General features: G+C 37.3%; 1 protein-coding gene and 1 long non-coding RNA gene across 3 annotated transcripts in view; one reads left to right on the forward strand and one right to left on the reverse strand.

Moving 5' to 3' along the window:
* Window positions 1-22,204, forward strand: part of jbug (filamin-type immunoglobulin domains fbug) — a 55,230-nt gene extending 33,026 nt beyond the window's left edge. Inside the window, exons 14-44 of the mRNA XM_089863606.1 lie at window positions 163-246; window positions 314-454; window positions 521-688; window positions 1,553-1,699; window positions 1,776-1,856; window positions 1,947-2,084; window positions 2,158-2,331; window positions 2,992-3,138; window positions 3,198-3,281; window positions 3,348-3,485; window positions 3,646-3,813; window positions 4,607-4,753; window positions 5,970-6,191; window positions 7,158-7,331; window positions 7,646-7,792; window positions 7,856-7,939; window positions 8,595-8,732; window positions 8,812-8,985; window positions 10,900-11,325; window positions 12,296-12,469; window positions 12,534-12,686; window positions 12,749-12,976; window positions 13,622-13,945; window positions 14,944-15,069; window positions 15,275-15,421; window positions 15,507-15,611; window positions 15,685-15,870; window positions 15,993-16,274; window positions 16,395-16,544; window positions 16,628-16,795; window positions 19,577-22,204. Coding sequence (XP_089719732.1) covers window positions 163-246; window positions 314-454; window positions 521-688; window positions 1,553-1,699; window positions 1,776-1,856; window positions 1,947-2,084; window positions 2,158-2,331; window positions 2,992-3,138; window positions 3,198-3,281; window positions 3,348-3,485; window positions 3,646-3,813; window positions 4,607-4,753; window positions 5,970-6,191; window positions 7,158-7,331; window positions 7,646-7,792; window positions 7,856-7,939; window positions 8,595-8,732; window positions 8,812-8,985; window positions 10,900-11,325; window positions 12,296-12,469; window positions 12,534-12,686; window positions 12,749-12,976; window positions 13,622-13,945; window positions 14,944-15,069; window positions 15,275-15,421; window positions 15,507-15,611; window positions 15,685-15,870; window positions 15,993-16,274; window positions 16,395-16,544; window positions 16,628-16,795; window positions 19,577-19,881 — 5,330 coding nt within the window. The 3' untranslated portion in view covers window positions 19,882-22,204. The remainder of the gene's footprint in view (window positions 1-162; window positions 247-313; window positions 455-520; window positions 689-1,552; window positions 1,700-1,775; window positions 1,857-1,946; window positions 2,085-2,157; window positions 2,332-2,991; window positions 3,139-3,197; window positions 3,282-3,347; window positions 3,486-3,645; window positions 3,814-4,606; window positions 4,754-5,969; window positions 6,192-7,157; window positions 7,332-7,645; window positions 7,793-7,855; window positions 7,940-8,594; window positions 8,733-8,811; window positions 8,986-10,899; window positions 11,326-12,295; window positions 12,470-12,533; window positions 12,687-12,748; window positions 12,977-13,621; window positions 13,946-14,943; window positions 15,070-15,274; window positions 15,422-15,506; window positions 15,612-15,684; window positions 15,871-15,992; window positions 16,275-16,394; window positions 16,545-16,627; window positions 16,796-19,576) is intronic.
* Window positions 22,205-22,275: 71 nt separating this feature from the next.
* Window positions 22,276-24,180, reverse strand: LOC149587286 (uncharacterized). 2 transcript variants are annotated; one of them, XR_016380317.1, is made up of 3 exons: window positions 23,463-24,180; window positions 22,942-23,087; window positions 22,276-22,834 (listed from the first exon to the last, which is right to left on the reverse strand). It is a non-coding gene; the product is annotated as an uncharacterized LOC149587286 (long non-coding RNA). The 2 variants fall into 2 exon arrangements; XR_016380316.1 differs by having other exon boundaries at window positions 22,894-23,087.
* Window positions 24,181-24,770: the final 590 nt, after the last annotated feature.

Raw genomic sequence — 24,770 nt, forward strand, 5'->3', positions numbered from 1 at the left:
GGACGTGTCATACTTATGGACAATATCTTATAAACTTATGGTAAACCTGTAAAACGTACTTGAGATTTATCTCTTTGGCACAGAAATTACAACCACTTAATATTTAGTTATCCTTTCAACAAATGAATCTTCACTTAATTTGCATTTTTTTTCTTGTAACAGGACCAAATAAGAACATTGTGCAATACAGATTAATAGAACTACATAATGACACTTACAAAGTGGAATTCAAAACGTTTGAAGTTGGTTAGTATAAACGAAGTATAATCATGTTTCGTTAAATTGCCAAGTCATAACATTCTTTTTTATGTAGGTACATATTCAGTTGAAGTATTAGTAGCGGGCCAAAAGGTTCCTGGGAGCCCATTTTTAGCCAAAAGTTATGACGCATCCCGCATACAAATATCAGATATACCTCGAATGTGTTTCGTGGGACAAACCTATCAATTTCAAGGTAATTTTGTTATTGATAAATAACACATTTAGCTGACATTAAACTAAAACTATTTTTGAAACTTAGTTGACGCGTCCCAAGCCGGTGAAGGACAACTTGAAATATCTGTCAACGATGGTGCAATACCCAATCAAGTTCAAGTTTTAAGTAGCGGAAAGTGCCTTGTTAGCTTCAGGCCAGAAGTTGCCACAACACACAAAGTGGATATTAAGTTCAATAGTGAAAACGTCCTAGGTGAGTTTTAGCTTCCAATTGTGTATTTAATCCACTTAAAGAGGTACTATATCGCACCGTATGGTGAATTCTATAATTGTTTGGTACTAAATACCCAGAAATCAACCCACAAACCTTGATTGTCTTGGGGTGGGACAAAAATCCACAAACGCGCCTTCGCAAATAACTGAGCGCTAATAGAGTAATGATGAGGGAACTATTTATGGTGTATGTGATTCGGATTAGTTGCCTTTCTCCAAATGTTCCGATGTTGGGGAAAATGACGTTACCCCGCTTAGTGGTACACTTCTCTCGAAGAGATGTATTATATACTTCTGATATTGTTTATTGCTACAGGATTAGTGTGGACGTCCTTCCATATTATTATTATTTTTGATCCTAACGGTCGCATTTGGGGTAAATTCTACATTACTAACGAGGGCTAGGAAATCTGTCCTGGAAATAGCACACTTCCTCAGGCCCAAAACCAGATAATTAATTGCTTGGACTAGTTTTTAAATTCAAGAAGTAGGGGTTAAGGCTGGGACCACTCCGGAGACCAGTTTATTATTTCGGACACTAGGGGGGGGGTCACTGGTCCCAAGGACTAGTTTACAAAAATATCCTTATTTCCCAGACTGGACTAGCTATTGTTCGCTAAGCGTCGTTCAACCACGTGACATCATTGAAACTGTCTTTCATAGATTCTTCTACACAATTCCCTTCAAACTTTACTAGAATCAGGAACGCGTTTACAGTTTTTATTATTGTTAAGCTCTTTTGGTTCTAAACATGGTTTCAGTAGCGTATACAATTTAAACTAACAAATAAGATAATAATTTGCAACTACACTATACCAATAATATATTGTAATTTTTTTTTAAGGCTGTCCATTAATGGTTGACGTAACTGAAGCATCCCAGACATCGGTCAGCTTATCCGCATTGGAGCTGATTCCCATTGGTCAAACAGCCAGATTTACCGTTAATGGTAAAAACTGCAAGGAAGATGAACTAAAAGTTACCATAACATGTAAATCAAACAGTGAATTTAACGTAACGCAATTATTGTAGAAATAAAACTGAAAAATTCTGTATTTTTAATTAAGCGCCAAGCCAGACAAGACTTCCTGTTAAAGTTTCAAACGGAAAAGGAGGTCTTGCTGTTGAATTTGTGCCAAAAGAAGTTGGTAAGTATAAGAAAACTCCGACTTATAACCACATATATCATAAGTTTGAAAGATATGTGGTGTTAATTAATAGCTAATGTTTGTGCTTAGGTTCACATCTGGTTGTGGTTGAATATGGGGGTCTGCAAGTTAGTGGATCACCATACACCATTAAGGTGTATGATTCCCAAAAGGTTGATGTTAGTGGATCGTCACAAGGAACTCTGGGACAAACTGTGCAAATTACTGGTAAATGAATTCTTATCAATAATATGAGTATGTTCATCTAAGTCAGTTTTTAAAATAAAATAATATGGTACAGTTGACGCGAGCTTGGCTGGAGAAGGCAACTTAGAGATCACTGTTAGCTCAAGAGGACGCAATATTCCTACGCAAGTTCATCCTCTGGGCAGTGCCAAATTTGGAGTTTCATTCATTCCCACTGAGCCAAGTGATCACGTGATCAGTATTTCCTTCAACAAAGAACCCGTGACAGGTCAGATTTATTGAAAAATTTGCGATAAAGTTTGTTTATTTTTCCCAATGAAGGGATGGTCCCGTTATATTTCGCCAAGCATAAGGACATGAGGCTGATAGTTTAAATAACTAAAATATTAAATTGATACAATTAATAAATACTTTAAAATATCTTTAAAGGGATACGCTCAATCTTAGGCAGCCTACTAATGAAAAGATTCGGTTTTTTTAAAATCCGATAGAACCTAAATTATGGTTTCAAATAGATAAATTCATTGTTTTAATGACTTCACTATTTTTGAATAATTTTTAAAAGTATTAGCATGTATAAAGAATGCGCGTGACGAACGATAGCTTATTCTGTATAACCTCTGTTACAACATCGGTTTTCAGCATTGGATAAGCAGATTTATGGAGTGGTTTTCCTTGGATTTTGATTTCTTTGAAATAAGTTAGATTAATCAAAATAATAAATAAAATATTACCAGTTCTTTGAAATTTATAATTTTGATAAATTAAAAATAATTGTGGCTGAAAAACCATTTATAATAAATGCCGGTGGTTGTGAATGGGTTCGAAGGGGTTTTTTTATAGACTTTTGGTACTAGGCATTAAATTATCAAAAAATTAATATTTCCACGAATCACAGTTTGTTTTTCTCCCTAATTTTTGTTGCTAGGAAGCCCTTTCCGAGTTGTCATATCAGAAAGTGGAACAATTGTTCCTAGTGGGCCATCATCCGTTTCTGCAACTATTAATAAAACAGCGAGTTTCGTTATTCAAAATGTTTCTGGAAAGGAGCAAGACCTTAATGTACAAGTTGAAGGTACAACCAAATTTCCACTCTTTAGTTAAGCATAGGTATTACAACTAAACATATTTTAGGACCACAAGGTGCGACAGTACCATGTACATTGAGAGACAATGGCAACGGAACTGTCAGAGTCAATTTTAGCCCTGATAAAACCGGTACTTCAAACTTTCATGTTCAGGAATTTGATTAAATTGATCTTATTAACGATATTTTAATCACAGGTGAACATAAAATCAACGTTAGTTATCAGAACTCTCCAATACCAGGCAGTCCATTCATCACCAAAGTTTATGACATTAAACAAATTAAAGTTCGAGACATTCCAATTGGAGTTGTTGGAAAACCCATTACGTTTCTTGGTAATTTAAATTGAAAGCGAGTCGGGACATTTTATGGGACATTTTAGAATTTTATTGGACAATGTCCAGTGCCCTGTGCTTTTTTCCGGCCCTGTTTCTGACTACCTTTCCATTTCCGGACACTAAAAACAGGTGCTAATTTTTACTATAATCTTTCAAGTTGAAACAGCCAATGCTGGGCCAGGAAATCTGGAAGTTATGGTCAATAGTGGTCAAGTGCCAACGACGGCTGAAGCTCAAAGCTCCACACTATACGCCATAACGTTTGTGCCAAAAGAAGTCAGGCCTCATTTGATTGACCTTAAATTCAATGGTGAAACTGTTCCAGGTTAGTTGTAATTTTTAGTGTTTTCAAAAGTATATAATACTTCTCTTCGAGAGAAGTGTACCACCACAAAGCGGCAGGGTAAGTGTAACGTCATTCTTCCCAACATCAGAATTAAAATTTGGAGTGCACAAGGTTACTAAACCGAATCACATACGCGATAAATAGTTCCCTATAGTCTGTCAAACGAAAGAAGAGCCCTGAGAAATTTGTTCAAATTGGTGTCGCCACCATCGACCCCATAGTACTTTATCAACTTGTTTTGTTTTGCCAATAGTCGTCTGTAATATAGTCTGCTATAAGCAGATAGGCTTAATCGCAATAGAACCAATACATTTTGCAATATATATATTAATATTTTTATATTAATAATTATATATTATATTAAATATATATTGCAAAATGTATATTAATAGATATATATTATATTAAATATATATTGAAAAATGTATTGGTTCTATTGCGATTAAGCCTATCTGCTTATAGCAGACTATTTTATAGACGACTATTGACAAAACAAAACAAGTTGATAAAGTACTATGGGGTCGATGGTGACGACACCAATTTGGACAAATTTCTCAGGGCTCTTCTTTCGTTTGACAGACTATAGTTCCCTCATAATTTTTGTCCCACTGCAAGACAATCAAGGTTTGTGGGATTAATCTGGGGATTTAGTACCAAAATAAACTAAAAGGGTGAGCCTGGGAAGAAAGACTTTGCACAACTAAAGTATATTAAGAGGACCTTCTGGTATTTGCTAATTATCTAAACGATACTTTTGTTATTTTTTCTATAGGCTGTCCTTACGAATGCAATATTGTTGATCCTGGCAAAATTAAAATAAGTGGGGAAGGTTTGGAACGTGTGCCTGTTAACAGAGCAACTTCATTCATGATTGACACACATGGAATAAACATGGGAGATATTAAAGTATCTATTGATGGTAAGTGATCATAAATGTAAAATTTTTGTAAGGGGAAATATTTTTGAAATATTCCATGTGGACTGTACCACCTTTTCAGAAAAAAATTTATTTACCCTATATTTCGGTTTAAGCCGGCGTAATTGTAATGACATTATTTTTAGGCCATAAGCAAAATATTTTCTATGGTAAAGCTCGGTATAAATGCACTTTACATAAGTATTACCACAAGTTCATAAGATATGTTCCATAAGTTTGTTACTGGTTAATGAGAGGTTGTAGGTGAAACGTCATAGATTCTCGTAAAGCGACGCCTGGTGAGGCGCTGTCAAAGGCTTAATACAGACTAAATAGGAAGATGAACTGCAAAATTAACAGAAGGATTAATACAGACTTTGTAAACCTGCTCTTCATTCTGCGTAAAAAGTGCGCCCCCGTTGCATTTTTTGAACGTAGGGTCTACAATTAGTGTAAAAGTGGTCACTATAGAGTAGTGTCGGTTGAGAGGGGAGTAGACTGTGTATCCCTCCCTCTAGGCGCGCTTTTGTAAGAGAGGATTCTGTACGCGCCTGGTAGGGGGATGACACTGAGCTAAGAGATGGAAGGGTATGACGTTTGCATACGTAGAACTGACATTACTAGACGAAAAGCTACCTAGCTAGTCTTTGTGTAAAAAGTATCAACTGGTTGCACTAGCGTAAACAAAACGTTCTCTCCAATTAACACGACGTAAACATTTCCACTTGCTATCGTCAAGCGCATGAATCGAACCAGTATTATAACATCATAAGTGCATAAGATATGTCCCATAAGTACGACACTACCAATACTTCATAACGCTAGAGATTTACTGAGAGCTAGTTCGAGAACGACAAGCGAGAAATAAAAAGCCTATTATTATTATTATTACACTCGGTTAAATTTTGCAGTCCATCTTCCCAGTTAGTCTTTACTAAGCCTTTGATAGCGCCTCACCAAACGTCTTTTCACGAGAATCTATGACCTACGTCACTTCATGACAAGCTCCAGTTTGTAACGAGTGAACAAACTTATGGAACATATCTTATGAACGTGTCACTTTTTGATATTTTATCAAAAATATAACAGCTAGTAAAAATGTGCCAATTATATTAGTTTTTAACATATTTTGCTGGAATATGAAAATCAATTGCCCAGGCAATTTTAACGCTATCATGAATAAAATGTTTTGTGAATTTTTATAAAATAAACTTGACAGGTCCCAACCAGAAACAAATCAAAGAATACATCCACGGTAATCATCACAGCGGGTATAGAGTGGAATACACACCGGCTGAGGTTGGAGATCATACTGTAGATGTCAGATTACAAGACATTCATATTGGAGGGAGCCCTTTCTTAGTAAAAGCCTACGATTCATCTAGAGTTAAAGTCACAGATGTTGGAAACGGAGTGGTTGGAAAACCAGTCTACTTTAGCCGTAAGTATCTTTGATTTTACCAATCTTCCGACCACAAATCAACTATAGATAAATATCTGCAAATATTCAAAATCTTGAGCATTATCAATTTGATTGTTTCATATTCATTTAAATGATTCTTAAAGCAAAGCGCGGGTCACGTGGTTCCCCTACAAGTTGACTTTCCTTACGAACTGAAGTTTTGGTTTGGCGAAGCTATTTGTGGGCGGGATTTGTAAGTGCACTTATAAATCCCGCCCACTAGCCTTTGCCAAGCCAAAACGGGAGTGCAGGGGAAAAGTCACCTTGTAGGGGACCCGCGCTTTTTGCTTTAAATACACTTATAAAGAGTAAGTAATATAAAAATGTGGGGACAAGTAGGGACATATGGTAGGGAATATAGAAAACGTTCGGTCAGGAAGACTGAAGTAAGAGATAGTGGGGTCTGATTTCGGTTCTGTTGCACAGACCGTAAATCGTTTGTAGGGATCTTTGAATGTCTTGTACCATGTTTAGTCCAATTTTGTTAGACGAACGACTTCAAAGCAAAGCGCGGATCCAGTGGATCCCCTACAAGTTAACTTTTCTCCTCAACTCCGGGTTTAGCTTGGCGAAGGCTAGTGGGCGGGATTGATAAGTGCACTTATAAATCCCGCACACAAATGCCTCCTGCCTTTGTCAAGCCAAAACTGGAGTTCGTAAGGAAAGTCAACTTGTAGGGGATCCACTGGACCCGCGCTTTGCTTTAAGGCTATGTAGGCATTTCACTATTACATTTGAAATTTTATGTTGAGGAATAATTAGGTGCAATTGGTTAAAATGCCAAAGTGTAAGTATTTGAACTCCGAGTGTGCTCTGGTTTAAGCTATTGAAAATGTATTTGAAACCTTATTCATTAATACCGAAAATTATTTTTCTTTTGTTCCAAATATTTCGGGATTTTTATTTGGAGTTTATGTGTTTATTAAAATGTGGCTCATCTTATAGTGGACGCCAGTCAAGCTGGAGCTGGAAACTTAGAAATCATAGTTTCAGTTAGCGGGCGTAATGTTCCAAACTATGTGCAATCCGAAGGAAATGCCAAATTTCGAGTTAATTTCAAGCCAACCGAAGCCCAAACGCATATGCTCAGTGTTAAATTCAATAGCGAACCTGTCCCAGGTATGACGCAATTCATATTTCCATAAGTTTATAAGATATGTTCCATAAGTAAGACACTACCTTCGCTTCGTAATGCTAGACGTAGTTCAACTACACTCGGTTAATTTTGCAGTCCTTCTTACTATTTTGTCTGTATTAAGCCTTTGACAGCGCCTCACCAGGCGTCGCTTTACGAGAATCGATGACGTCTCACCGACGTCACTTCATGACAAGCTCTCGCTAACCAGTGACAAACTTATGGAACATATCTTATGAACTTATGATATTTCGTAAAGATAAACGTGATTTGAAACTGGAATTTCTTCTTGATACAGGAAGTCCATTTTATGTGAAAGTAAGTGACAGTAATCAATCGGTCATTACTGGAAGTTCTTTGCGCATGACGTCTTTGGCTAGAGGTGCTCAGTTTACAATAGACACGTGTGGAATGGACAAAGCGGACTGCAAAGTTATCGTCACTGGTAAATTATATTTAAAGGGAATTCATATGAATTTAAATATTTATGATCTGAAAAACGGTTTAGGACCAACAGGAAAAAATCTTCCAGTGACGCTAACAAAGACGACTGGAACTGCGTATCAAGCCCAATTTTCTCCATCGGATATTGGTAAGAAACTATAGTAGCAGTGTCGCGCAGCTCTAAAGTATTATGTGACGTACAAAAATGGAACATTTTTGTTTTGCGCGCACTAGCTTGATATTCGCAGTGAGTGACTAGGCAAAGGTGGTTGATAATGATAAGGTTTTTTATAACGGATGTTGCTTAATGAGCTGCCTGTTAGACACTTAGTGTTTTTTTTATGTATTTTTAGTAACAACGTAATCCTAGTTCATCAAGCAGTTAAAGGTGCACAAAATTAGCCCTAACGCGGGTTAAGATTTATCATGGAAAGTTTTTATACTCCAATGTGTTTCTTCTTAAAATATCTCAGCTGTGGCACGCACAATCTTTTTATAAGCGAGTTATAGTTTTTAAACTTGTAATATGAACACTCGAGATGAGACGTTCGTCAGTGAAAACCTGACATACAATACCCTCATTCGTAAGCTGGAGAGATATGACCTTGATGTTGATTATTCTCCTTGTGGTAATAGTAATAGTTTAGGGCACTGTTGGTTAGCTGTGGCATATAGGCTAGAAATACTTATTACGTAGGCAACGGTTGGCACATGAAAGGTTTTGATCATGTAGATCTGATAACTAGAAAGCGACAGCTTATAAAATGAAACGTACACACTTCAATGCATTACCTTTACTTCAGGGCCACACCACGTTGTAGTTCTATTGGATGGTAGCCCAATTACTGGCAGTCCTTTCACCTGTAATGTGTATGATGTTAATAAAGTACGTGTCTCTAAATTGTCTCCAGGCAGTGTTGGAAAACCAGTTACTTTCCAAGGTAATTCATTTAAATTGGCGCTGCACACGTAACTTGATTAGCTAGATTAGAAAGTATCTGTTTTGTTGATTGTTTTTAGTCGATGCTTCTCAAGCTGGGGAAGGTACTTTGGAGTTGGTAGTGACAACGAGAAAATCATCTGTCAGAGCAGAGGTTTCAATGAAAAGTAGAGGCCTCTATGATGTGACCTTCATACCTCAAGAAAAAACTTCTCATTATGTTAATATCACCTTCAATGACGAAGATGTTGCTGGTAAGTCATCTATATCTATATAAGTCAAGTCCTGACTGACTGACTGATAATCAACGCCCAGCCCAAACCTCTTGCCCTAGAAGGCTGCAATTTAGGAGGAACGTTACTCATAATTAGTAGGCGCGTACTAAGAAAGATTTTTCCAATCCGCCGCCATCTTAATAAATGGCGCCCAGAAATGTAAAAAAATCTTCTCTATGCAACAAAGTCCGCGCGTTTCAACCGATTTCGCAAATATATAGTACACTGGTTTCCTTTAACCTATAGACGGGCTGAATGGTCTTTCGGGTTCGATTTCTTTCCATCTTTTTAAATGGCGGCCAAAAACTTAAAAACCCTTCTTTATGGAATAATGTCCGCGTGAAAAGTAATAAAAAATGTCCCGACGGGCTGACTGGTAACGCCGAGGCCTTCGCTCCTATAGGGTGCTCGAAAAACATTAGTCATCAGTAAAATCTACCCATTCTTTATATCATTTTGAAGGAAGCTCTTATTACACGCCAGCGACGCCGCGGGTAACAGCTAGTTTTAAATAATTATCGTAAGTAGTATTAGATTGATGAAAAATCGAGCTGTTAATGGAATCCCAATCTTAGTTGTCTGGTCGAAGCTTACTTACCCAAGGGAGGTATATTTACAGAAAACACAAACTAACCACCCTATTCGAAAAATAAAGATCTAAATGCATCGTCGTTCGAATTCTCGTTAGCGTACCGATAATTTTAGGCCCATAAATGCATCGATAGCAACACCTAGTATATTTATTCTTACGAAAATATTGGGTCCTAAATGTAACCATATTATGCCCACTGTTATGGCTCATACATAATCAGTCTGTGACATTATAGTAGGCTACCAGAAATCGAAGTTTGTTAACCTTTACACTTCATAAAGCTGTGTTTCAAGCTGAATCTGATAAGCTAGATAACAACCTTTAGGCAACTCTAGCACGACAAATCAGACACCTATGGACAACTAGACCGCATCCTAGAATTAACCTAAGGCCGCCCTTGTACGCAATCATAGAATAACCCATACGCAACCGTAGAATAACGCAACCGTAGAATAACCCCTACACAGACGTTTAATAACCCATACGCAACCGTAGAATAACGCAACCGTAGAATAACCCCTACACAGACGTTTAATAACCCATACGCAAACGTATAATTACCCATACGCAACAGTAGAATAACGCAAACGTATAATAACCCATACGCAACAGTAGAATAACGCAAACGTATAATAACCCATACGCAACAGTAGAATAACGCAAACGTATTATAACCCATACGCAACAGTAGAATAACGCAAACGTATAATAACCCATACGCAACCGTAGAATAACGCAAACGTATAATAACCCATACGCAACAGTAGAATAACGCAAACGTATAATAACCCATACGCAACAGTAGAATAACGCAAACGTATAATAACCCATACGCAACAGTAGAATAACGCAAACGTATAATAACCCATACGCAACAGTAGAATAACGCAAACGTATAATAACCCATACGCAACCGTAGAATAACGCAAACGTATAATTACCCATACGCAAACGTATAATAACCGATACGCAAACTTACAACAACCCGTACGCTGTACGCAAACTTACAATAACCCGTACGCAAACGTACAATAACCCGTACGCAACCGTACAACTATATTAAGCAACACCTAAAATTGGCATCAACTTATATAGGTTTGTATCTTTCATCTACGTATTCCTACAATATTCGTAATCCCCGATATTCAATCTACAAATTGAGCTCTTTTAAAAGAAACTTGAGCCGCCCAAAAATTACTTAAAAAATTTTAAAGAAAAAGGGTTCGCAAGTAAAATCATTCACATTTACCAGTACCAACCCTATATGTAACTAAGTACACATTTTTTACTTTCTATTGTAGGAAGCCCTTTCAAAATCGACGTGAAAGACGGAGACGTATCCAGCATAAGTGGCTCGACTCAAAACCTTAGTAGTCGCAAATCTTCAACATCTTCGACACTGGTAGTGAAAGGAGAAGGCATAAAGCAAGGTCTCGTGGGATCAACCAATGTTTTTGAAATTGATACCAATGGCCTAGAAGGTGATGTAGATGCCAAAATCACTGGCCCAACAGGCGTACCTATTCCCAATAAATTCCACGAAATGGAAAGGGGCTTCTACAAAGTCGAATATGTCTCGAGAGAAATTGGTTCCCACAAAATTGAAGTCTTCCACAGAGGGTCGCCTTTGTACAGCAAGCCATTCTTGGTCGAGGTTTCGGATCCTAGCAGAGTTAAACTCGTCGATGTTGAGGATGGTATTGTTGGAAGAGAACAAGTATTTAAAGGTATTTCACAGTCAGAATTATGGGTCGAACTAGTTGCATCTCTGTACAACAATACGGTAGCGTTTCTGCAATAGACCATTCCAATAATTAATTATTTATTGGTGCTTCTTGGCGCGAGGCATATAATCTAAGATTGAGGCCACCCAATCCTGAGCGTTTACTTCTCTGAAGGAATTTTTGGAATGGCCTATTGTGTTATTATGAAATAACTCCTAGTATTATCAGAAATATATATTACTTTTCTTTGGTCCCCGGTTTCCGCACAGTTTTATTTTTGACAAATTAAAAACCTATCCTTTTACGCACAATTTTTTATAATAAGCTCATTTCCGGACAGTTTGCAAATAAAACATTTTTATTTGGACGGAATGATCATAAATGTTTGATCAAATTTAACAATAGATTTATTTTTGATTCAGTTTTTACAAACGAAATAACAAAATGAATCTTTGACTTCTAGGCCTATATATCTTTCTATAGCGATAGTGTAATTGCAGCGATCAAATCACAAGTTTAATAGCAAGCCTCTATTGTAGCATAGTCTTACCTAACCTAACCCTGCCCTAACCTAACCTAATCAAAAATGTTTTATTTGCAAACTGTGCGGAAATGAGTTATGGTAAAAAATGGTGAACTAAAATTTCGATGTAAAAACTGTGCGCAAATGGGCTATAAAATATGTGCGCAAATGGGCCATAAAAATGTGCGCAAATGGGCTATAAAAATGTGCGCAAATGGGCCATAAAAATGTGCGCAAATGGGCTATAAAAATGTGCGCAAATGGACCATAAAATGTGCGCAAATGGGCCATAAAAATGTGCGCAAATTGGCCGTAAAAATGTGCGCAAATGGTCCATAAAAATTGTGCGCAAATAGGCCATAAAAAGTGCGCGGAATTAGGCTATGATTCTCGAAAATTGTGCGGAAGTGGGCATTCTTGAATAACTTAGCACACTTATAAACATTTCAGTGGATGCTTCTCGAGCTGGTCGTGGGAGTTTAAGCATATTCATAACAACGGGTGGCAGAGAAGTCAAACACGTAATTAAAGAACTAGGAACTGGAGTGCACCAGGTTTCCTATCATCCCAGAACCGATCTTCCACACAAAATTGACGTTTACTTTAACGGACACCAAGCACCTGGTAATTTTTTAGGACCTTTATATCCGTAACAATTACTTAATCAGAAGCTTGCCACTGATTTCAGGATGCCCACAAATTGTCGAGATAAGAGATCCAAGTCATTCCATAATCGCTCACGGTGCCGGTTTGAAAGCGGCGTCTGTTAGCGCGAGAACCACATTCCTTATTGAAACTGGAGGTGTTGGGGAGGCCAAAGATTTCGATATTTTGGTTTCAAGTATGAATTTTCGAAAATAATACTATCGAACACCAAGGCAAAAGCATATTGTTTTCTTTAAGGTCCGAATGGAGCGCCCCTACCAGTGAAATGCTATCAACAGAAAGATAGAAGTCTTCTAGTTGAATGGGTAGCGCAACATGTCGGCACTCATCGATTGGAAGTCTTATTTATTGGAAAACCAATTGCCGGTTCACCCTTTTCTTGCCAAGTATTTGATTCTAGTAAAGTTAGCTTGCAGAAAATAAAATCAACGACATTCTGCGTCAATGAAAGAATAAGTCTCGCGTGTAAGTGATTCGGAATAACACACGGTTTTCACTGGGCGTTTTTCGCAATGCAAAAATATCGCAAAATAACGCTAAAACGTAAAATCCGCGGCAGTGGTTCTTATTGACGGGTCTCAGTTTTCACTGGATAAAAAACGAGAAAATAAATCCGCAAAGTATGAGAAAATTTCGGAGATTGAAGTCATTCTGTTGTCTTTTATCCCAAAGATAAGGATACTTCCTAATTTTTCCTATTAGTAATTAATTTCGTATTGAATTTCGATATTTAAATATCACGAAGCCACTGGGCTCTAATTTGTATAGTTTCTTATTCACAACCAAGGCTTACCACATACGTAAAGCGAGTGTAGAGAACGTAAAACGGCGACAAAAATCACAACCTTTACCCATGTGTTCAATGACGTAAAACCAAGAAAGCTTATGATGGGTCGGTTAGTGCATAAGAAAAAAAAACGCAAAGGAGAAAAACGAAAAATAGAATCGAGCCTTCGACGGCAAAACGCGTATTTCGCAAAAAAAAATAAATTGTAAAATATTTTACGTTTACGCGAAATTTTGCGAAAAACGCCCAGTGAAAACCGAGCATAATACGAAAAATATTATTAACATAAGAAAAAAAAATAAGAAAAATTCTTACATCGATAGTAAGTCGGAGAGAAGCTGGTTACGCCGAGCTCGATGTGACAGTAACTAGCCCATTGGGCAGACACTTACCCATCGAAGTAAAAGGTACTCCGGATGGAGACGGCGAACTTATAGAGTTCACGCCAACTGTACCTGGAAAATATAAAATTGCCATTACATACGGGGGTGTCGAAGTACCCGGAAGCCCTATTACCTTCATCGCTCAAGATGGCAAAGCTCCGGAAGTCTCTGGAAATGGCTTGACCCATGCTCAAGTTGGAGTTCCATCCACCTTTAAGATTAACGCTGCAGGACTCTATGGAAAACCTGAAGTTAGAGTTGATGGTAAGCCAACAATATTTTTATTCTTTGTAGGGGTACAACCGAGGGGCCGGGTCATTCACGAAATCCCGTACGCTACCCGCGAAATCAAATTTAAGAAATCCGAAATCAGTAACAAATTCAGAAATCGGGAAAGAAATCAAACGTATTTTTGCTGATTTCGAAATCCCATAAATCACAAAATCAATAACAAATTCAGAAATCGGGAAAGAAATCAAACGTATTTTTGCTGATTTCGAAATCCCATAAATCACAAAATCAATAACAAATTCAGAAATCGGGAAAGAAATCAAACGTATTTTTGCTGATTTCGAAATCACAAAATCAAAAATAAAATAAGTAAAGAAATCGCGAAATCCATTACAAAATTCACGAAATCAAAAACAAAATCACAAAATTCGACGAAATCACGGGAAAAATCTCAAAATCCGAGGAAATCACTGGAAATACCTTAAAATCTAACGAAATCAAGGGAAATATTGCAAAATCCGTACACTATTTCAAAAACGTTCGACCCCTCGGGTACAACAGTTGCAAATGTACCCCATGACCATAGGTCTCGCGTGCTTCAAGCATAGCGCGGCTCCAGTTGATCCCCTACAAGTTGACTTTCCTTACGAACTCCAGCTTTAATTGGCTTGGCGAAGCTAGAGGCATATGTGGGCGGGATTTATACGTGCATGTATAAATCCCGCCCACTAGCCTTTGCCAAGCCAGATCCAAATCATTCCAATCCTTGACAAGTCACCAGTCATTCAAATCGTACAAATCATTCCAATCCTTGACAAATCACCAGTCATTCAAATCGTACAAATCATTCCCAAATCCTTTCACATAAATCCAAATCCTCGTATAATCGTGAAAGCACCTATATCCTTTCGTTCTCTCTCCTGCTATCTCTGCAACCCTCATTCAACAAGCGACTGTATATGAGGCAGTCTTAGCTCTTAACCATTTGTTTCAGAATTATTTTGATATATATTTTAACACTTCTTTTACAGGACCAGACACTGAGGCAGAAACTTCTATAGAAGAAGAAGAAGATGGAGTATTTGTAGTTACTTACAAACCTGAAGAAGTTGGTGTCTTTGATGTGAAAGTCCTCTGGAATAGCAGAGAAATTCCAGGTTTGCTAACTTTCCATAGGGTGCTAACTAGGCTGAAAAATGAGGCGGTGGCCCATGGTGGCCAATTGAAGTGCTTGGACTTTACTGGCAAAAACAAATGCTTATTTCTCAGCTTCGTGTGACTTTTTCAAATATACTCCGTCTACCCGTGGTTACCTTCGAAGCCATTTTTAAAAGGTTCCATATTGCGTGATTTCATTTACAGGAAGTCCATTACATCCCAAAGTAGTTAATCCAGCCAAAGTTCGAATTATTGGTGGATGGGAAAGCATATCTGATACGCAGGGCAGAGTGTGTTTAACTGTGGGTGAAGAGAAACGAATACCCATCGATGTTGGTGATGCGGGACCAGGTAAAAGGATTTACCGCTGAATTATGAGCAATTTTAATCAGGTTTGGGAAAACTGAGATACAATTTATTTTTTAATTAAAACTAGGAAAACTAAAAATTGAAGTAAGGAGTCCTGCTGGAATGGCGGAAACGCATCTTGAACAAATGGGTAGTCACAAATACCGACTTTGTTTCGTACCACATTTGGAAGGTATTTTTTAAATTCGATAGATGTTTTAGTCAACAGGACGACGATAACTTAACGGAGATTAATATTTTCACAGGGGAACATTACATATACATGTATTTTGCTGACCTTCCATTACCAAAATCACCATTTTTGGCCTATGCCGAGGAAATTACCGCAGCCCCAGACCACACTAAAGTTGTTCTTAGAGGTCATGGACTTGCCGCGGCTAGGATAGCTGAAGAAGCGGAGTTTATTATTGATGGCTCCGAGGCGGGAGCAGGTAATTCTCTTTTATTTCACTAATGCATTGAATGTTTTAGTAAATACAGTTTTATGCCCAAAAACAAATCCAACAACAAATTTCTCAAAAATATTTGATAATGTGTAATTTCATGTTAACAGGAAATCCAGAAGTTAGTCTAACTGGTGTCAAAGCAGACATTCCAGTGCAGTTGCAGCTCCTTGGGAACAATTTGTACAAAGCTCTCTATACACCACTAGTTCCTGGAGCTTACTTATTAAACGTCTTATGGTCAGAGCGTCAAGTTAAAGGGTGTCCTTTCAAAGTTAATGTTACTGCAAATTGCGATTCTGGCAAAGTTATATGTTCCGGTGATGGGTTGAGAGGTGGAGCAGTTGGCAAGGAAATAAAGGCCTTTATTGACACAAGAAAAGCTGGTCCAGGTTAATATTTCAATTTCAAAATTTTATAAATAAATATTTACGAACTGGATCCATGATTGAAACTGGAAACTATAATTTTAATGAAGTTAGAATTAATGTTCATCATTTCTGAAATTATAGGTGAACTAACCGCTCACTGTATGGGCCCTCATAAAGTCGCGTATTGCGAACTATATGATCACAGAGATGGAACCTTTACTCTCTATTTAAAACCGCAGGAGGGAGGTAGGCACGCGTTGACCGTCAAGTATGGAGGTGATCATGTTCCAGGTAGATTTTCATCATTTTAACCATAACTCTATATTTAAAATTCCAAAAATTAATCAATGTTTATTGTTTTGCGCTCTGCTTAGGAAGTCCATTTACCCTGCGCATTGCCGGTGCTCCAGATGCATCTAAAGTCCGGGTTTATGGGCCTGGTATTGAGCCGGGGGTACTAGCTACCTACCAGAGCAGGTTTATTTGCGACACCAGAGGTGCTGGTGCGGGACAGCTGACTGTTCGTATACGTGGACCAAAAGGTATGTAATTTGACACGTTATTTTCATTTGACAAATGAATGAGATAAATTCCACCGAATTTCTTGCATGCTTTTGCCATTCAAGAATATATGCAGTGATATACTTAATTCACGCTCATTTTTAGTGTGCTTATCCGTTACGTACGCATAAGAATTAAAGCAAAGCGCGGGTCCACTGGATCCCCTAGAAGGTGACTTTCCTTACGAACTCTAGATTTAACCTGGAGGAATTAATGGGCGGGATTTATAAGTGCACTTATAAATCCCGCCCAGTAGCCTTCGCCAAGCAAAAATTGGAGTTCAGGAGAAAAGTGAACTTATAGGGGATCGACTGGGCTAACGCCTTAATTACTTTGGGGCGCTTAGCTATCTTTCTCAAAAGGGGTGATTCATAAAAGTAACTTTGTTTTGGTTCATTCAGGATTTAAAAGGTGAACTAAAATGTTAGAAATATAGTCTGCAAGCCCTATGGCGAACTGGCGGTAATTCTTATTGCGTAGGCAACGCTGAAACATAAACAGGCCCTACGACCATAATTATCCAAAGCGGTCATTAAAACCTCTAATGTCGCTACTACCAGCACACGAAAGCGACTTCGTTCTATCATATTTCGGACTTTTTCACGCAAACTACTAATAGTGAGGTTATGACCTACGGCGAAAGCCTTAAGCAAGGTTCCCACTTGACCAAAACTTTAGCGCTGCCTTCGACGGCAAGATTTTAGTTCGATTCATACATTCGACCGAATTCTGACAGAAAAAGCGATCGACCGGTAGTCACGTGGCATGAGTTGGAACTGGGATTCGGAGCCACAAGAGTCTTCGATTTTTTCTTGGTGTTATTTTAATTAGTTAGCTTACTTCCATCAAATACAGGTCAGAGAGATTCACACTTTAAAGTTTACAACATACAAACACGGCAACAGCGACTCGCGATCAAATCTGGTTAGAGAATTCAAACTTCTAAGTTCATACCACGAAAACGTGGCAATGGCGACTGGCGAGTTAAATAACTCAAAACGGGGGATAAAAATTTCCCCGATTATGACGTCAAAAGAAGCTTCATCTTGAAAAGAATTTTGATTGGTTATCAAAATGAATTTACGTCGGCCTCTGCGTAAAAATAGAACACCAATTCTGTCTGACCGAAAGCTGTTTCAGTCGCGTTCTGCGGTAGATATTTTACCGCAGAGGAACTTACGCAGTGTTTCCGTCGTGATTTTGGTCAAGTGGGAACCATGGATGAAAAAAAACTAACAGGGATAAATCAAACTCGTAGACTTTACATTACTAAGAGGGAAACACGTTTGTTACCAACAAGGCTGCCAGATTTGATTTCGATTTTATTTTTTTAGCTCATTTACCGATTCAAATTCGGAAGTAGATTTATAGAAATTTTGCCATCTCGTGGTAACCTCGGGAACTTTAATTTAAAAATGTCGATTCCAACTTTAGACGTTTGAGAATCTTCGTAAGATTTGTTAGGGTTGGTAACTTGCATACGTTATATTCAACGTTTTAAAGCTAAAGTTTCGAAACTTTTCGAGTCATTTAAAGTCTTCAACTAAATAAGTTTTTTTTAATTTCAACAGAAAAATAGCTCTGCGAATAATAGTAGACTTGAAAACTACACTAAGCCTTGACTAGGTATCAGCGGAATCCCGATTCCCGAGCCGCCGGCGGCTGAGCTCGCCGTAACCGCGAGAACAGAAAACATTCCTCGTAAAAAACAGATACACGGCGTCTTAAAAGTCCAAGCAAAAGCTACCCAGATTGATAAGATCTTCGTGCCTTACTGCCAAATAATTTTTCGTATTGTGAATAGTTTTAACTAAAGAATATTTCAGACACTCTACTCAATATTTATACTAGTTCCCTAATTCCAACAGAAAAATAGCTCTGCGAATTATAGTAAACTCGACGAAAACTACACTAAGCCTTGGCTAGGTATCAGCGGTATCCCGATTCCCGAGCCGCCGGCGGCTGAGCTCGCCGTAACCGCGAGAACAGCAAACATTCCCGGTTACGATCAGGGCCGGAAATAAGGAAAATTTCTTATAGGACATGTGTCCGGTGACCCCCTATTTGACTGGAAAATTTATTGGACATTGTCCACTGGCGTGTGCATAAATAGTGTCGCATCCTCATAGTTAAGCTATCAAATCTATGGAAAATTTATTGGTCAAAATGTCCAGTGACCCCCTTAGTTTTTAAAAAAATTATGGGACATTTTAAAATTTTATTGGACAATGTCCAGTGTCCTGTGCTTATTTCCGGCCCTGGTTACGATTACGTGGGTACAAAAAGCAGACGAAACAACAACCGACTTGACCCCGTGATTGAATCGGTAAATTGAATGTTTCCGGTTCTTATAATTTCGGCCGCGAGGGTGCGTTTCGAACAAACATTTTACCGCCGTGATTTATCCCTGTTAGTTTTTTTTCATCCATGTGGGAACTAAGCTTTAGACTAAATATCCTATTGATACAAGAAATTGGTCAGAAGGTAAGTACAGACAAAATTTCGATATTCGTGCTCTTATTTAAATCAATTATACTTTTATACTTATCAAATTATCCGTGTAATATAAAAGTGCATCGAATATTAATGTAGCCATTACATTCCAAGCTTACATCGTCACTCTCACCATACTCGAGGCACGCCAATGAAACAATTTTCTAAAGCCTTTGAAACGCCTAGTTCTACTGCCTTCATAGAGAATATGGAAACCAAGTATTCAAAGTATTTGATTGTAATAGAGTTTCCGTATTCTTTCATTTTAGGTGCATTCCGTGTTGAAATGCAAAGAGAAAGCCAGAAGGATCGAACCATCTTATGTAAATACGATCCAACAGAACCAGGAGATTATCGACTAGAAGTCAAGTGGTCGGGAGAGCACGTGCCCGGCTCTCCATTTATGGTCATGATATTCGACACGCAGGAGGAACTAAACCGATATGTTCAGAGTCATTACAATCAACCTCTCGGGCAGGGGGGAATGATATCTTCTGACTATTATGGTGGAAGCATGGTTTACAGTACTGGTTTTGGACAAATGTCTTGGAGAGGGTCCACTGCCGAGCTATAAAACATTGACAGTTAAAACATCAATTGTTGTCGGAGGGAACCATGATAATAAGTTACTTTTTAAAATATTACACGGAAAATGGTTGAGAATTTTATAGAAAAGATTCATTATAATATTTTAATGGCTTCACGTATCAGTTGAGGTCTATACTGGTAACTTATATTTAGCTAAGTTTATTTTAAATTGAGCTTTATAGGGTGAAAATTTTAACATTTGACCAAATAAAGACTTTGAAAACGTCACTCTGACGTCGTAAAGGTAATTATTATAAAGGTGACTTCATGATGAGGTTTTCAACACCCTCGCGTTCGTCCATTAAAGGAAGAGTGAAAAGGAAAAATCAAGTGAATTTTTATCGATTAGCATACCAATCCGCACACCAGAAAATACCTCCGACTGATTTAAAATTTGAAATTAATTTGAAATTTCTTGGATAATTTGACATTCGTACCTCCGACCAATCGCGTAATGCCCTGCTTTCTTCTTAACAAAATTCCCGTGTATACGTTCATTAACCCTCTTTGATGACCACGCTTACCAAGCACGATGGCGTGACGTAGCGCTTGACTTTTGAACTCTTGACAGACGACAAGTTGGCGCGGGACTTCAAAATTAAATTCCAATAATGCTATTCCTTCTGTAATTGTATTAGTTTTCTTTACAAAACTACTTCTACCATTCAAATGGACATAATTTTCTTAACAATTTCCAAAACAGCCCTAACTTCAAAATGTCACTTTTCTTCCATTCACCCACCTTTTACGTCACTATGACGACTCAAGCCCCTCAAACAAACATCAAGAAAACAGCGATTTCCTTGAAATTTTATTTTCTGAACGTACCCCATATCTCGCGTCACGATTGTCATATATTGCGTGCGATTTTAACCAAATCTCGCGCTTGATTTCACTTGACACGGAGCTTGCCACGGAAATTTCGTTAACAAGAAGGCAGTGCTAAAATCAAATTATCTATGAAATCTCAAACTAGTTTGAAATTTAAAATCATTCGGAGGTAGTTAATTCTTGGATGTTCAACAATGCAGATTGGTCTTATGATTAGTAAAAGAATCGATAAAATCATCATTAATTTTCTTTTCACGCCGGGGTCATATGTCCCTCCTGCACTTATTTAAATTTAGAAAACGTTTGAAATTATATTGCCTTGTTTCATATCAGCACTTTTGACGCGGAAAAAAATCAAGATTAAAATTGAAGGAAAGATTAGAGCAAAGGCCACAAATAACCTGCTTTGGCTGGGAACGTATAGGAGGAAAATTTCATCATCGCGCGTATTTTATAACTAAAATATTATTCAGAGCTAATTTGAGAATGGCACTGTAACAGAGCAGATCTAAACATAATGCTAAAAATGTCCGGTGACTTACAAGGCATTTTAGAAATTTATCGGACACTCTCGTGTTCTATATTTGGTCCGTACCCACGCCCAGTTCTCAGAAACTAGACAAAGTTTTCAATCTACATTTTGCCTCTATTTGCTTGTTGATTGGCGAGTGTTAACTAACTAAACGTAATAGAAAACAATTTGAAGCGTAACATTTCTGGAGGAGTTGATTCTCGTGAAGGTTTTCATTATAAAAATAACTATTTATATCATCATAAGTTTATAAGTTATGTTCTTCCATAAGTATAACACTACCTATACTTCGTAATGCTAGAGACTTTCAGCTCGAGCTAGTTCGAGAATTGACTATACTAGGTTTTGCAGTCCATCTGTACCAAACCTTTGACAGCGCCTCACCAGGTGTCGCTTTACTAGCTAGCATCGATGACGTTTGACCTACGACACTTCATGACAAGCTCCAATTTGTAACCAGTGACAAACTTATGGAACGTATCTTAAAAACTTATGATATCATTCGTGCCTTAGAAAATAGTGATGGAATTTATATTTGTAGTGAATATTTTGGGATAATGCGTATTGCGGAATATTAATAATTACCAATTATGCATACATTAATTAATTATACAAGAGGGACGCGTACTTATAGACTATTTAATATTATATCCTTGAATCTACTTAATTTGTAAAATATATTACGATTATGCATAATTTTACAATAATCGAACCAAGCAGGACTTGGGTGATGATTAGTTTGTTTTTGAACACACTGAATCAAAAGCTCCTAGCTATGAACAATACAATTGTGTTTTAACTTGAAATTAAATTCCCGTTACAAAGTTTTACTATTTATCTTTTAATTAAAAATATTGTCTATACACTTAAAGTTGGAAATGTACTTTCTTACTAATGGTTGTGTAAATCCTTGAAGCTGGGAATAAAATTTATTTTGATCATAGAATGTTTTTTGATAATTTTGTTTCGTAACCACCACACATATTTGTTCTATAATTGCGATAAATCCTGCGGCGATATGGTTTCCTATATTGCAACTAGGCGTATCGATCTATTTTCTGTACAAGCTCCTCTAAGTCCCTTTCACACGTTTTCACAGCACATCATTCTGAGAGAGCGGGAGGTTTTTTGATTGGATGTAACTTTTTTTGTGTTGAGTAAAGTGTTTCGAAAATTATTCACAGCTTTTTACAAAATACTGTAAATTTTCTCATAGAAATAACATGGGAATTTTTTGAAAAAAATAAAACAAATTTGATACTCGTGTTTTAGAAAAACTATAAGCTTGCTAATTTTGAAAGCGAACTTAAATGAAAGGTACAACCGGAGCCTCCGAGATGATCTAGGCCCGAGCGTGTCGATTTTTTATGTGGGGAAATATCCAGTTTCATAGAGGAAATATTTTCACACTATATGTGTACTAGATGGCGCTTTTATTGCAGTTGCGAAAGGGGTCTTAGCAACTATATATACCACCAGGCAGGTGGTATTACTGTTCGTAATATTTGAATTGTATTATCTTGATAAGACTGCGCTCTTTCGTGCAATGTAGTCAAGAAACTCCATGCTTCGCTCCCTTGAAAGAAAATTGGGTTGGAAAGAACAAGGATTTGAAAAGGAAGTTAACGTAATTACCTGTAAGGAAATCCGAATGGCCTTTGTAATTAGGGGAGCAATGCTTACAGGCGCTTCTGTCGTGGCCTCATTCGAAATGTTGACAATGATCTCGACGACTCGACGAAAAATATTTCCAATGTAACTTGCATAACGTTTGGGAAAGTCTGAGTTTGAAACATTGGCACATTTTTCATTGAACGATGAACACATAACTAAGAACAATTTTTTTTCGGATTAAGATGCAACAATGAAAAACAACTTGTAAAAGCAATGTAACTAAGATTTTTTTGGAAGTTAGAAACATGTTATCGATAAAACTATGATATATTTTGGGTTGTAATCGTCAATTAACAAAGATTGGACCCTTTTTGGGAATAGAAGTTTAAGTAGGAACATAATGGACAGAGAAGGAAACATGTTCACAACTTAACTAAAAAGTATTTTGAAGAATACGAAGTTTGTCTGATTTTCAATAGTGTAATTTTTTCAACATAATAATCAACATAGTAAATTAAACATCATTATCAAAATTGATAATTGGCAAAATTAACCAATCAATGTTTTGATAGATTCATTAAAATGTTTACCCATCAAATCAAAATTATATTTTTCCATTCAGTAATTTATCTACGTTTAACCTTTTCAAGACCAAAGTACAGTGGGTTCTATCAAAATTAAATAGATGAAAGCGCCGGACTGCCATATTTTCCTGCCTTTGCCACCAAACGGGAGAATTTGGCATAGGCATCTCAAGGAAGAGTCCTAACCTCCGCGTTCTGTTCTATTTTCTTTAGTGTTATTTTCGCGTTTGAACGAGGTTAAAGTTTGTTTAAAACGTTAGCACGCCGAAATTAAATTAAAAAAGCCGCAGATGTTATTGAAATCAACATTTAATTAAAAAAAACTCTTCTTTAAAATCCTTTAGAATTTCGTTCAAACTTAGGCCCTGGGTTTTCATTAAAAGCTAAAACGTTTTAACAGGAGCTCATCTGCTCCTGGTTTTAATATTAGCAAACTAAATTTATACAATCATGTACATCATCAAATTAAATTGTGGCGGTAAACTGCAGTGGCCACGGTTAGCCTCAGTCAAAGGCAGTAAATGTAAAATAAAACCGCTCTATTTCTTCACGCACAATATCACAAATTATCTTAGGTACGTGGTGAAAAGGTGAGGGGGATGAAACAGATTTCGTGAGTATGCATTCACCCCTCCAAATGCATGTCACAGACGAAGGAGAGAGTCCGACACTTTCCCCTATTTATTTTTGTTTCTATTGACGATTTTGAGTCTAAACAAAGATAATAAAAACACTAGAATTAACGCTTCGATCCCATTGAACCGAATTCCCATTCGACAGAACGTTTTTTTTGGGGTGTCCCATTCGACCGAACGTAGCCAAAAGGTGCGATTTTATTATAGTCCCATTGGACCGAAATTCTATTGAACTGGAAGAAGACATACTGTGTGGTTTTGCATTAAATATATCTTTAATTTCACAACTTATTTTTCTTAAAATAAATGTGAGTTGAAAATGTATTACTGCACTTATTTTAACTACGTTTTAATTACGGTGAACCTCATCTACCCTACCCTAGCCTAACCTAACCTAACCTAACCTTGTTTGGAGGTAAAAAGATTATTTATATGAGTATTAATAGCCCGCCTCTTACCACGAACAATTTATTAGCAATAATAGAAATATTTTGGAAAAGATGACAGATAATTAATTGGAGAATATTTTGGAAAAGTTGGCAGCTAATTAGTAGGAGAATGTTTTGGAAAAGGTTGCAGCTAATTAATAGGAAAATCTTTTGGAAAAGGTGGCAGCTAATTAATAGGAGAATATTTTGGAAAAGGTGGTAGCTAATTAAAAGGAGAATATTTTTGAAAA

This window comes from Phalangium opilio, unplaced genomic scaffold (genome assembly GCF_054372755.1).
Source record: "Phalangium opilio isolate 3A_F unplaced genomic scaffold, DU_Popi_V2 ptg001170l_1, whole genome shotgun sequence".
Taxonomy (NCBI): Eukaryota; Metazoa; Arthropoda; class Arachnida; order Opiliones; family Phalangiidae; genus Phalangium; species Phalangium opilio.